General features: G+C 41.5%; 1 protein-coding gene across 3 annotated transcripts in view; it reads right to left on the bottom strand.

Moving 5' to 3' along the window:
- The window catches only part of APBB1IP (amyloid beta precursor protein binding family B member 1 interacting protein), a 127,026-nt gene that overhangs the window by 50,942 nt on the left and 60,947 nt on the right, over nt 1-15,137 (bottom strand). For all 3 annotated transcript variants that reach the window (XM_026490296.4, XM_026490295.4, XM_057304714.1), the window contains one exon: nt 14,427-14,548. In XM_026490296.4, coding sequence (XP_026346081.2) covers nt 14,427-14,548 — 122 coding nt within the window. The remainder of the gene's footprint in view (nt 1-14,426; nt 14,549-15,137) is intronic.

Here is a 15,137-nt window from a genome sequence, read left to right as displayed (position 1 = left end):
TTAAAACTAGAACATATACCTCTGTAACACAGTAACTAAAATAAGGACCTCCTGAATTTAGCCACAAATGTTTATTTATATCACAAGAGTGTTTCTCCAAGTGTGATTCCCCAGACTAGTTGATGCTCAGCAAAATGCATGTTCCTGGGATCCTGACCTACTGAACTGGAACCTCTGGGGTGGGGCCTGGAAATCTGCATTCCAACCTGCTTCCTGCATGATTTTTATAGACACTGAATTTTAAGAACAGAGTGTACTGCAGATGGCCAACAGATACATGACAAGGTGCTCAACATCACTCATCATCAGAAAAACACAAATTAAAACTACAATGAGCTATCATCTCACACATGTGGCACACATGGCTAACAACAACAACACAAGAAAACAGCAGATGTTGGTGAGGCTGTGGAGAAAGGGGAACCCTCCTGCTCTGTTGGTGGGAATGCAAACTGGTGCAGCCACTCTACAGGAAAACAGTATGGAGGTTCCTCAAAAAGTTAAAAACAGAACTACCCATGATCCAGTAATTGCACTACTGGGTATTTACCCAAAAATACAAGAACATGAATTCAAAGGGATATATGTGCCCCTCTATTTACTGCAGCATTATTTCCACTACTCAATTTTAAAACAGCCCAAGTACTCACTGATAGATGAATGGATAAAGAAGATGTGGTATACATATACACAAAGGAATATTATTCAGCCATAAAAAAGAATGAAATCATGCATTTGCAATGACACGGATGGAGTTAGAGAATATCATGCTAAGTGAAACAAGTCAGAGAAAGACAAATGACATATGATTTCACTCATATGTGGAATGTAAGAAAAAAAAAAAAACAAGCAAAGGAAAATAAAAAGAGAGAGACAAACCAAGAAACAGACTCTTAACTACAGAGAACAATCTGTTGGGTTACCAGAGGGGAGGTGGGTGAGGGGATGGGTGAAATAGGTGATGGGGATTAAGGACGGCACTTGTGATGAGCACAGGGTGATGTATGGGATTACTGAATCACTATATCATACACCTGAAATTAATGTAACACTGTATATTAACTATACTAGAATTAAAATAAAAACTTAAAAAGTAAATAAGAAATATTTTTTTAAAAACAGAGTGTACTGGACAGAGGGGAAGGAAGCAAAGTGCAGGCAAATAAAATATGCAAAATTAGGCTATTTCCGAAAAACAAGATGCATAAAAATGGTGATTTGCCAAATTAAATAGGGGAAATAAATCAAGTACAATTACTTTGATAATTCTTTTTGAATTATCTTTTAATATGTTTTTCAAGACTTATAACTTTTTTTTTTTTTAAAGATTTTATTTATTTATTTGACAGAGATAGAGACAGCCAGCGAGAGAGGGAACACAAGCAGGGGGAGGGGACTTATAACTTTTGGGGCGCCTGGGTGGCACAGCGGTTAAGCGTCTGCCTTCGGCTCAGGGCGTGATCCCGGCGTTGTGGGATCGAGCCCCATATCAGGCTCCTCTGCTATGAGCCTGCTTCTTCCTCTCCCACTCCCCCTGCTTGTGTTCCCTCTCTCGCTGGCTGTCTCTATCTCTGTCGAATAAATTAAAAAAAAAATCTTTAAAAAAAAAAAAAGACATAACTTTTACTTATTTGATAGGACAGTATATCATGAATTAGTGTGATTATCATCTAGGGTTCTGAAACCATTTTAATTTTACATGTTTGGCTTGAAAACCATGACCAACCGTAACAGGTAACGTATACCGCCTGCCAGAACTCTGCGCTAAGGTCTCACTTACAAGAAACGCATTGCATAGGTATGTTACTATTTTACAGATAGGGAAGCAGAAAGTCCAATCAGTGCCAGAACTTTGAGTTTTTCCTATTTTTTTCTCAGCATTAAAATGCTCTAAATACCATAGGAGAGAACCTGGATCCACAACAGTGGGGATGCACTTAATGCCACTGAACTGTACCCTTAAAGATGATTACAATGGTAAATTCCATGTTATGTATATTTTGCCAAAATAAAAAAAAGTGAGCAGCCATAAGAGTGAATGCAGAGTGTTGCTCCCAAGCACCCCTCGCTGGAGGGTCCTGGAAATGTGAATTATGCGTGAGTTGAAAGAATGAACAGAGAACACAAGGAAACTGTAACATGCCCTTTTCATTGTCATCTGGGAAAAGGAGAGCACGTGTCACCCTCTGCAGGGACAGGTAAGGGAAGAGCCTTTCTAAACTGTGAAGGGCCTCGTTTTATGAGAATATCCCAAAGGGTCAGGATCTGTAGTTGTATCTTCCTCTGAGATTTTCTCTGAGTCCCCCTCTCACTTTTTCAGCTTCAGAATAAGTTTTTTCCCCCTCCAAGTGATGGTGCTGTACTGTTTTTTGTTTCAAGGAAAATGGAAAAACACAAAGTACACCAGAGTTGGAGTTCAGGGAGCGTAGTCCTTAGAACGGACTGATTGCCCTGGGGTCAGAACTTTTCATCAGTCGGTGGTCAGCCAGCTCAAGTCGGGCTGCTCTGTAGCAGGCGGCAGAGCTCAAGAGTGAACTCATTTTCTGTCACACGTGGAACTGTGGACAATCTGGGCTGAACAATAAGAGAACTGTAAAATGGGAAATGAGACTTTCCGTTACAGCTTGCTCCCTTTTCTCACAGCTGAAAACACAAGATGTGGGGGCAGCTGAAGAGGAAAGAAACAAGAGCATTACTTTTTAAAATGTATTTAAAAATACATTACTTTTAAAATACTACCTTCTTGGAATTAAGAGCAAACCAAGCCGTTATCAGCCCACAGATAAATATCTGTGAGAACCCTCTACATGTAAAATACCCCCGTTTCCGAGACTCTGTCACATTGAGAAGATACGTGTTAATAGATGGGTACGATCTGTAGATGGGGAGCTACATGACACACTGCGATAATACAAAATGAGCCATTTCTATAGGCTTTCAGAGAGGAAGCAAATCCCTGTAGGCTGAAAGGGTCAAGGAAGACTTTGCAGAGGAGGTCAAAGTTTGAACAAGGCCTGAAAGATGTTCCATATTCAGATAGGGAAGAGGAATGAGGAAAACACTGGAGGCCGGAAGAGAAGCACGCACGAAGGCCTGGAGGTAGTTAAGGACTGGGAGTATTCGAGTCACCAGTGAAGAGTCTGGCTATGGTTTGGTCTTCAGCACAGCCGAAGACCAGACTCTCCCTTCCATTTCTTCTCTTCTTCCCTGTGTCAGAATACACTCAGGGCCCGTCATCAGATGACGGAGCAATGCCTCCCCCTACGATGGGTGGAACTCATGTCCTTGCCCCACTTGTGTTGGGTTTAGCCACGTGACTTGCTTTGGCAGCAAAAATCTGGGTTGAATGGACAGAATGTGGGTGGAAGGGACAGGGCATCGATTCTGAGCAGAGGACTTGAGATGCTGTGTCATGTGTTTCCACACATCCTCCTGTACTCTTGCCGTTCACCGTAAGAAGAATGTGTCCCAGGGAACTGCTGGTCTGAGGGCAGTAAGAGGCAAGACCTGACTCACATTCTGGAGCCAAAGATGATGACCTGAAGACCCAGGAGAGAGGAAATGTCTGTGGCTGTAAGCCACTGGGCTCGGAGGTTGTTTTTATGCATCAAACACTGACTGATATACACGCCCACGCTAGCTGGTAAGTGGATCTGGGACTCTGAAGCCAGAGGTAGACTTTCCTTTAAAATAGGAAGCCATATTGGAGACCTGAAATGTGATTACTGTTAAGACTTCCTCCTGCTGGGCCTGGTCCTGGATGGTCAAAGGTGACCCTTGGTGGGAGGAGGAGGTTGGAAAGCAATGGTGGAAAGACGCCGTGAGGTAATTTTCTCCCTCAGTGGCTGGCACCCTTCTGCGCCTGAGGAGCAGAATGAGGTTGTGTTTCTCTCTCTGTTCCAACGCTGAACCACAACCACTACCAAATTTCGGTTAAGGAACAAAACAAATGGTGGAATGAACACTGCCTAAAACATCAACAATGATCATTGTTGGAGTGAAAGATTACGGATAATTTAAATTTCTTCTGTTTGTCAACTTTTTTTCTTTACAATAAGTTGTTGTTATTTTTGAAGTCAGAAAAAAAATGTTATTAAAAGAAATAAAAAGCAATTCAGTTAGCAAGCCCCCCTATATCAACTGATTGGCCAGTACCTTCTTTGAAAAACAGATTGTTCAGGCTCCCAGCAAGAAAAATGGAGAGCTGCTCTACCTCCAGACACGCTCCTCAGTCCTTACACCTCTCTTTTGGTGTTCAGACAACACACTGGTCTTTGCATAGTGGGACTTTGTGTCAGTATAATCCCGGGAAAACAAAACTCTTTAGGTTACAGCAGACTTCCGTTTCAACAGTTGGCACTTAGTTAGGAAGAGCCGACCACCCTGTGCTTCCAATCAACTGGGAAGAGTTGAAAAAAGTAGAAAAAACTTTTCTAATGACAACCAGGCTAAGAAACTAAGCTGCTTTTTAAATAAAGTTGCTTTTATTAGGATAGTAAGTATCCCAGGGTCCTGGGACCAAGCCTTGTGTTGGGCTCCCTGCTTAGTGGGGCATCTCTTTCTCCCTCTCTTCCTCCCTCCTGTGTGCGTGCACTCTCTCTCTCAAATCAATCAATCTTAAAAAAAAAAAGTGAGAGTAGATGTCCCAACCCACTTTCCCCAAGAGAAGCAGTACCACCTGAGCAAGAGGGGCCCCTGCCTGGACTCCACTCCTTAGAGGGTTCCTGCTCTTACCCTCACCCAACCACTCCCCTACTCATAGGGTGACAAGTCTATAGGGCCAAAAGGATATGCCCACCTGGAGCCAATGACCTTGCCACATTTCAGTCCACATTCTACAAACCCGGGACCTTGGAATTCCCTGCCCAAGCCGCCCTGAGACTCTGCCCTATATCCATTCTCCTGAGGGCAGATGGCATTACTAGTATGTACATTTTAGGCCAGAGGGCAGCCGAGGGGCAGCTCTTTGCAGGGGAGTGATGGGTTGTCTGGAGCCTACTCCCTGGGCTGGATCGTCCACATCATGCATGCAAGGCTCCCATGATGCAGGATGGATGGGATGGGTAGAGGGGGAAGTCTAGAGGCAGGCCATGAGCAGCTCCAAGATACCACCTTGCACAGAACTCAAAGAAATCTAGGAATACTAAGTCCAAACTTTTAGGTCATTATGAAGGCACTAAGGTAGGAGGATAGAACACATTTAACTGCTTATTAACTTGATTTAGAACTTTAAATATAGAGATATATGGTATATAAGCCTTCAATCTACTTTTGCCCTAGCCCCTAATAAATATTGGGGGTGGGCTTGTGCAGATGCGTGTCCTCCATTCCCTGTGGGATTCCACATTGCCTTCCACCCCAACCTTTTATTCTCTTCTTTTAGTCATCATGCCTACTTGAAATGCAAAATAAAAATATAAAAGAATTTCTTTAGACTCTTTCTCTTTGAGAAATGCTTAATTTTCTAGGGTATTTGAAGCCTTGGGAAACTTTCTCAGTTATAGAACAGCCATAGTTGTTAATGAGTAGAAGAACATGACACCTCCCTTCCTCATCCTGGATTTTTCTGCCCATCAGCCTACATCCTTTAAAGTCTACATCCCAGGCCCCAGGCTGGAACAGGTCCCCATCTCTGACAACTCTGTCTCAGTGCTTAGGATATAGGGCTAAACATCCTTCCTGAGCCCAGAGTATCCTGGCTATACTTCACTGGCTACTGACCCCATGCCCCTAGGCAGCCAGCCAAGCAGAATGTCCCCATGTCACTCATTTGTCCTCTGCATGGACCTCACTTCCTAAAGAATGCTGGTTGCTGCTTTTATTTTCACACTAGATCCTAGATGCTTCTGCTCCTTCTGCCCATTACATCCAGCCTGGCCTTGTAACTCACCTATAGTCTCCTTGCCTGGCTTTATTCCAGTACAATGTAGATGCTCAAGAAGTGTTTGCTGGTTTTGAGCATCTGGAGCAAATGCCTGGCATCCTGGGGAACCTAGGGATTAAATCCTTACCCCCTTAATTTGTCCTGAACAACTTCAGGTAGCCTGAGGTTAGACTCCTATTCACACTTCTTTGAGTCCCTGGCCCAAAACTTCTGAGATTACATAGCACCACTGTCCCAGATCAAAATCTGGCCTGGCTCCACTCTTATCGCCCTAATCTGAGAGCACTCTGACGCCTTCTGGAGAGTTGCTACCGTCCTCCCACATGCCTCCATTGCTTCTCTTCTCCAGACAGTTCCCTACAATGAAGCAAACTAAAATAATGGTAATTATTACACTTTGTGTGGATGATAGCCTTTAATTCTCACCACACACTTCTAAAAACAAATGATCTCCATTTTCAGACAAGAAAATAGAGACTTGGTGAAGTTAGATGATTTTCTCAAGGGCCCACAGCTAACAAGCAATGGAGTCAGGATTCGAATCCCACCCGTCTGACTTTAGGACCCAAGTCTTGGACACTCCACAGACTGCTTTCCAGGGAGAGGCATTTTTGCAGAAGACAAATTTGAACAGAAAATGCCACATTTATGAAGTTGAAAAACCTTAGCACAGTGTGGCAGGCCCACCAGCCTGCCCCTACACACCACTGTCCCCATAGCGTTCTCCACAGCAGCCTCAGTAGGCCTTTCCACTTCTTGAACATGGCATACAATCTTGATTCTGGGCCTTGATAATCCTGCACTATGGCTTAGAATCTTCCCTCCTGCCTCTCTCCCTCATCTCAATTCCCTTGGTGAACATCAGAAACATTGCTTCCTCAGGGAGGCTGTCTCTGATCCCAAGAACTGGAGGACCCTCCTGCGGGAGGCTCCCAGAGTCTCCTGGTCTGTTCCCATTACGGTATACACTTCACTGGCTATCATTAGCTAAGTGTCCTTACTGGTTGACAAGAAGTTCAATGGCACACACCCTCCTTGAGCCTCCTAATGGTTGAAGATGAAAATGACACAAATTATTATTTTATAGTAGTTGTGACAGATTCAGAAGCAGGGACACAGTTAACTGTGGGGGAGCCTGAGCCACCCTTCAAGGCCAGGGGCCTTTAAACTGTGTCCCCCTTGGAGCGTGTATTGAAGCCACTCAAAGGGTACACAGGCATCGATTTCCACATCCTCAACTTCCACGTGCACTCTTCTCTAAAGTGGATCTGCCTGAGACTGGAAGGCCCCTTTACCACTTCACACAAGAAAGGAACACCTCATAGCCACACGGCCCTGGGTGGGAAGTTCAAAGACTCTAAACGAAGGGACAACCTGAAACACAGGTGTTGAGAAAGGGAAAGACTCACCACTCAAAACAAATCTTTTTGGAAGTCAAGTGGTTTCTAGCTCTGCTTCTACACAATGGAAGGCAGCTAATCATCTTGTCAGGTGGTGTATTAAAAGAACCATTGATCCCTCAGTGACAGATAACTTGGAAGGAGTTCAAGAAATGGGATGGCATTGCTCTCACAAAGCTCTTCTATTCTCATCCACTTATTTATGGGAACAAGGTTTCTCACTATTGATATCTATAAAAAGTACTTAACTTCTATAGAAATGAAAAACAGCAATATAATTGATACTGAACATTCATCCCTTTATCCTGGAACAAATTAGAGGGGAAAAAGGTTTCATCTATTATCTCATTAAGAGATGTTTCCCCCCAGATTTTTCCTTTTTAAGCTTAATAACAATATTTACAATTGTAATGTTTTTAAGTTGTTTTAACCAACTGTGTAATTTTTTAACACGTAAGTGCCTTATGATGACAGGATATAAAAATTACTTATCAATTTATAAACAATTTGTTGAAGAGAAGTATGAGAGAGATCAATAAGAGACTTAGAAACATAGAAATATATCACAGTAGGAGAAATCTTTGTGGAGAAAGCAGAATGGGAATAGTTCCAAGGGGGAAAAACAAGGAACAATGTAAAATTTCCCAAATGTTAAAAAGGCTTATTGTACACCACCAAGAGTGAACCCTAATGTACACTGTGGACTTGGGTGATAATGGCGTGTCAATGTAGGCTCACTGATAGTAACAGATACACCACTGTGGCGGGGATGCTTATACTGAGGGAGGCTATGCATGCGTAGAGGAATTTTCTCAATTTTACTGTGCACTGAAAACTGCTCCAAAAAATAAAGTCTATTAAAAAAAAAAGCTATTCATGTGCTTTTTTTTTTTTTGATTCATTATTTGCGTGTAACACCCAGTGCACTATGCAATACATGCCCACCTTAAGACCCATCACTGGCCTATCCCAATCCCACCCCCCCCCGCCCCTCTGAAGCCCTCAGTTTGTTTCCCAGAGTCCACAGTCTCTCATGGTTCATTCCCCCTTCTGTTTATCCCCCCTTCATTCTTCTCTTCCTTCTCCTCCCAATCTTCCTATTTCTTATGTTCCATAAATGAGTGAAACCATATGATAATTGTCTTTCTCTGCTTGACTTATTTCACTTAGCATAATCTCCTCCAGTCCTGCCCATGTTGCTGCAAATGTTGTGTGATCGTTCTTTCTGATGGCTGAGTAATATTCCATTGTATATATGGAATCTTCTTCATGCAGTCATCTGTTGAAGAGCATCTCAGCTCCCTCCACAATTTAGCTATTGTGGACCATGCTGCTATGAACATTGGGGTGCATATGGCCCTTCTATTCAGTGCTTTTTACACGGATGCTGGTGGGAAATCAAATTGCCATGAAACTGTATTTAGATTCCATTGGGGAGTTTCAAAAATGTCAAAATTCATAATATGCTCATTGCATTATTTGCATCTGTTTAAACTAGTGTTGAAAAATTCTGGATGTAAGCATATAGGTCTTACTGATTCTGATGCACTCTCAGTATTTAGTAGTGCTTAAGTTTTTATCCATCTTTAAGACTACTGGGCCGTTTGTCAGACTTTTTCAAGTTTCTTCTTTTTATCTCTATTTCATTCTTAGCCGGTTTTGCTTGTTTGGCATCTATTCCTAAAGTTTTGGGTCTAGGTGAAGTATTGGTGAGTGAAATGCATGTAAACCAACAGCTTGATGCCACTGGCTACTGCACTACTCCCAGCCAGGAAGACAAGGACATAGTCCAGGAATGGTGGGTGCTCCCTGGGTGCCCCCAGGCCTCCACCAGCTCTGACAGGCACTGAGATGGCAGAAATAAGCACAATACCCCTAAGTCTGAATATAACGAACAGTACTCTTGATTATTATCAGTGGTTGCAGAACCTTCTGTCATATCATAACCTTCTGCAGATGGCATTTCACTCATCATCTCTGCTTCCATGAATCATTTCTCTGCAAGAATGAAGCCTAGACTTCAGCTTTGTGCACCTACAAAGAATAGAGCACACTCTATGCAACAGCTTCTGTCACGATAGCCAAGTTGAGTCACATAGTGGCAGGGAAATGCAGTCTAATATAAAAGAAGAACAGGCATTGGTGGTTGCAATTGGATTTTTAAAAATAACTGGATGCTGGAAACTGACTTACCTTTCTGAAAATGCACTTTAAGTGAATCCCATACAATTACGACTGCATGAACTGGTGACTGGAAACATTCATTTCTGACTTGTTTTATTTTAATCAATATGCCGTTTTGACAAGTTTCTTTCCTACCAGTTTATCGGAACGCACTGTCACTCCCTGTCCCTACCCTCACCTCTCCGTGGTCCAGTCATACAACTATTTCCCACGACCTAGATGCTCGTCCCTTCGTCCTCTTGGACTTTGCACATGCCTACTGCTTAGAGTGCTTGCTCCCACTCTACTCTTCCCCTGGCTACTTCCCACAGGTTTACCAAGTGAATGCTTGCAGATTCGTTTCCCTGAGTAAATTTCCCTGCCCTCCCTGTGCTCCACAGCAGCCGGTACTCCACCCTATCCCAGAGCTTTCCAGACCCGATTCTAATTTCCCACTTCCCTTCTTTTCCCTCCTCTTTTCTTTTACTCTTATTTAGTTGCCTTTTCTACTAGTTTATTTGGACCATATCTTACCACCTTCTACTGAAGATAACAATTTTCTACAATTTTCTTCTGAATCCTAACGAATCCTTCATTAGTTGTATTGATATGTTGTCTAGAGGTCTTTCAGATGCTATCTCCTGTCAAGTTCTGTAGTATTTTGTCATAAACACAATGTTGGTTTTCCTGGTTCACTCATCCTAAATCAGGGCGAACTGTTCTGCAGTCAGTAACTGTCAACAGGCATAATCTGTGGTTTGCCTTGAGCTGCACTCTCTTTGCATCTGTGTGGAGGGTATTTTTTCCTTAGGGTTAGGATTGAGGGGTGAACTGACTGCCCAGTTCCTAGTTCCATTGCTCTTCTAACCTTGGGTTTTATGAACTAATATAGTTATTACAAAACTAAACTTCTCAGCATACACCTTCACTAAAGCTCTTCTGTCCTGTCATTAGCATCTTGTGCACTGGGACTTAATCTTAAGATGGCACCATGCCCCCGTCCGTGTCCTACACCATTCTCATGTTAAAGCTGGAAGAGCAAAGATGGTCTTCATTTTTGTATCCTCCATAAATAGCACAGGTTACGGGTAAACAGATACGTCACAACGTTTGCTAAAAACAAGCAAATGGAGTGAATTCCACTAAAGTTTCATCAGATAAGTCAACATGGGAAAGACATTCAATAGTTTGAACCATTTTGAGAAGAACAGATAAATTGTTCAGAGTCTTAGTCTTTTCCTTTGATAAATTCTGGTTAAATCTAGTTCTTCATGCACAGTTTCTAACTAACTCTTGGAACAGTTCCTAGACGGCACCCTCATCCAGCTGGGCCTGAAAATCAAGCCCGTAGGCTCACAGATGTAGCCCAGACCAGGGAGTGGAAGCAGGTATCAGTTACACACTACTCTGTTCTGGGAGTCTCCACTACGTGTAAATGTTGACAATCACATTTGAAAAATAACTAACAACCCAAATGAAATACAGGATGTATTGGATTTTTGAATTACCTGCCTGAGACACTGCTTGAGGAGAAAATCTAAGGCAATTAAACTAAAGAATCTCCAGATTGTGTTTCCATAAGAAACTTACTCCGGAAATACTCTTCTCTAGGATTTGTTATTCTTTTGGTGTAAACTTAAAAATATGTTCCTGTTAAAAACTATCAAAAGGGTCTCAGCATACAGCTTTTAAAAAGGGATTGTGGGTGTTTCAAAATTACAAAGCCTCCCTTGTAGGAGTCATGACATCAGCATAGGAATGGTCACAGTCTACTTCAAGAGTAAGGTAAGCGCCCTATGGTCAGCATGCTGAAGTAGCTATTCACGCAGAGCACTGATCAGAAAAGATAGATTATCCAACCAAACACTGAGAAAATGGAAATACTTAAAATCAGCAACTTCAAAAATGCTTCCACTTCCATTATGGTCTTTAAATGTGATTGTAAATTCGAAGAATCTACTTATATGGTTTTAAGAACATATTATTATCCGGAAGAATTCAGCAGGAGGATTTCTGCCTCCTCCTATGCTAGAGTAGCTTCCAGGTAGACCACAGCTCCACAAAAACAGCTAGAAAACCTGGATTTAAAAAACATCTGTGCGAAGGCTTTGGAGAGCTATGGAGGCAACCAGGACTCAAGGGGCCAAGATCCAAGAGAGAAAGGAACCATAAAGAGATGCTGAGACATTCTGAGAGCCACATCCCCTGCCTCCCCCCCGCCCCAGGTAAGAGGCTGAGAACCATGGCAGGGGACTTGAACAGGCACCTCACAAAAATGGATATTTACACGGATAATAATTCAGGTACTCTAATCTTTGGCAATAGAAAATTCGACATAAAACCACAGGAGATACCACTACACATTCACACAGAATAATTTTCTTTTTTTTAATGGGAACACCAAGGGCTGGCAAGGATTTAGAATAACAGGAATTCTCATACGATACTAATGAAGGCAAATCGTGCAATCGCTTTGGAAAACTGCCTGGCACTTTATCCTAAGGCTAAATATGTGCATAACCTGTGATCCAGCAATTGTACTTGTAGGTATACATACAAGAAAAAAGTCTATACATGTTTAACAAAAGACAGGTATGAGAATGTTCTCAACAGCATTACTTGTTAAAGCCTCAAATAGAAAAAAATCAAATGTCCATCAATAATACAACAGATAAACTTATTCTGGTACAATCACACAATGGAATACTAAACAGCAAAGAAAAAGAACAAACTACGGACTGCCATTTGCAATAACATGAATGAAGGTAAACACCAAAGAGAACTATGATATGATTCCATCTTATGTAAAGTTCAAAAGTGGGAAAAACCAAGGCCAGAGAGGTCTGAATCGTGATTATCTTGGTAAGGGGATCAACGGCTGGGAAAGGTATAAGTGAGTCTGCTGGTCAACCATCCATCTTGACACGGGTGTCAGTTCAATGGGATGTGCACTTTGTAAACATCCATAGCATGTAATTATGTTTTGCACATTGATGCATTAGATGCCACAGCAAGCTGCAGATCTACTAACACCCATTCTCCTCTTCCTCCTCTAGGTGAATACAGTGCCATAGCCATGTTACACAACTCTCGAACACCATTTTCACAGACTCAATGTGAAAGGTTCCTCGTGGAAGAACTGTACGAGGTGGTGACTCTGAATTTAATTCCCAATTTTAGTTATGTGTATGATTGTTCAGATGGAGATTGCGTTCGTCAGCTTCTTGTGCAGCTCAATATCACCATGTAACTAAGTTCTGGCCAATGGGATGGAAGCAGAAGTTTAAAGTGCCATTTCTAGGTCTTTCCAGTAAGAAGTCTGGTTGCATACTTCCCTGCCTCTTTCTTCCCTCCCTGAGAACTGGATAATGGCCAGGTGAAAAAGCTGCCTTGGGCCCAGAGATAGAAGCCACATGTTGAGGATGGCATAGCCCCCTGTGTCTGGACTGGTAAATAAGAAAGAATTAAGCTTTGAGCTGGTTTGAGCCACTGATTTTGGGGAGTCTCTTTGTTACAGAAGCTGAGATGGTACCCTAAATAATATAGGCATTAAATCATGCCACTGAAGGTAGTTACAGTTTGAAAACTTTGTATAGTTGATCCCTGAACAACTCAGGGTCCATTTATACACAGATTTTTTTCAATAAGTATAGTACAATACTATAAACATACTTTCTCTTCCTTATGATTTTATGAATAATGTTTTCTTTTCTCTACCTTACTTTATTGTCAGAACACATTATATCATACATAGAACATACAAAATATGTGTTAATTAACAGTTTATGTTATTATTGGTAAGGCTTCCCAGTCAACAGCGGGCTCTTAGTAATTAAGTTTCTGGGGAGTGAAAAGTTATACACAGATTTTCAACTGCATAGGTGGTTGATGCCCTTAATCTCCCCCCCCCACACCCAATGTGTTATTCAAGAGTCAACCATACTTTTACTGTTCAATATTTGTCAAAGACAATAGTATTTAATTGCTTTGTTGTGCACCACCACAAAACCTAGAGATGACTAGAAAAAAGCACAGTGCAGGGGAAAGAATATTTTCTCATGAGGAAGTTGAGAGAATCCTTCTATTTCTGCCTCTAGTGATATGGGACTTAGATTTTTTAAAAGATTGATTTATTTATTTTAGAGAAAGAGTGCACGGGGGAGGGGCAGAGGGAGACAGAGAGAAAGAATCCTCAAGCAGACTCTCCCCTAAGCATGGAGCCCAACGCAGAGCTCAGTCCCAGGACCCTGAGATCATGACCCAAGCCAAAACCAAAGTTGGCCGCTTAACCGACTGAGCCATCCAGGCACCCGATGACTTGTTTTTTTTTAACCCGTAAAATATAAATGTGTCTGGATGTTCCCAGTGATCTCCTCTGTGTCTAACATTCTTTGACTTTACAAAAAAAACTTAATGACCCTCACGCAATTACAATTGGCTGGAGGCCCCAGTGGGAAAAGGCCTATACTTCTGTGGCATCCATGTACATAGTACTTGAAGGAAGCCTTCTCAAATATGGAGAACAATGTTTTTTGTTATGTAGACTGTTTGTAGAATGAAATTACAATAAATTGTACATTTTCTAGGTGCTCTCTTTGGTTATCCCAGCATCAATAAGCACCAAATATTAGCAACAGGAAAAAGGAGTGTCTTTAAAACATGAAGCATTAATAACCCTTAGTGCATCAAGGTGTATTAAATTAATGTAGCCAAATGGAAATAAGGACAGAAGAAGAGGATTAGTCAACAGACAGATATGCTTTGGATGCTGAATCCAAAGAAACAAATTGGTCTCTTTTCTTTCTAAATCCTTCAAGGGCTTATTAGTTTACATATGACCTAAGAGTTGGGTTTGTGTTTTTTGAAAGGAATGCATTTGCGATATTTTGTGAGACAATGAATGTTTGTTAGTACGCAGGTGACATTAAAAAAAAATCCTCCATATTTGATATGGTTTAACTATATACAAGTTATCTTACCTGGGGATTTTTAAATACAGCATATTTTTCCTCTTTCTCCAAAAATAGCACTTTATTTTCTGTGTCTCTTGTCCAGTCTGATAAGACTTCAACAACATTTTCATGGTCTTCAAAAATCCTTTCTGAGGAAACAAGAAAAAGCCCAGGATGTTAGGCTTTCCAACAGAGAAATAAGCTAGTATTGAGTTAAATGCAATGCTTCCTCCCCCTCACTGGTTTTTAGAAATTCCTAACTCTTACATGATGTCATGTAACACCCCTATTACGTTTCTTCTTCAGTGTCAGGTCTTCAACTTATTTGCCATAAAAAAAAAAAAAAAACACGGCAGATGAACACATAATATCGTGATAATGGCCAGTCACTGCACTTTTTTCTTATTAGCATTTCTGACTTTAAATAGTCCCAGATGGAGGTAAACTTCCTATCTGTAAGGAGGACCATGAAGCAGTAATTGGCTAAACAACTTTGAATGAAGCAGTGAGACATGTGATCTGTTCTCTAAAACATCACCGCGAAGACTCTAAAAACAATGTATGCTTTTCTGAACCAAACCTAAACATAAGGAAGGCTTTTATTTCTCTATTTGACTCAGAGAGTTAAAATGTACTTCAAGAGGTTATTTCAGTGTAGAACTTTTACTTCAGAAAAAAGAAATTCACTGAAAACTTCTAAGGCAGGCAGTTCTGTATTCCACTAAGCTCTCCTGAGAG

This window comes from Ursus arctos, unplaced genomic scaffold, assembly GCF_023065955.2.
Source record: "Ursus arctos isolate Adak ecotype North America unplaced genomic scaffold, UrsArc2.0 scaffold_30, whole genome shotgun sequence".
NCBI lineage: Eukaryota > Metazoa > Chordata > Mammalia > Carnivora > Ursidae > Ursus > Ursus arctos.
This window is presented reverse-complemented; position numbering and strand designations above follow the sequence as displayed.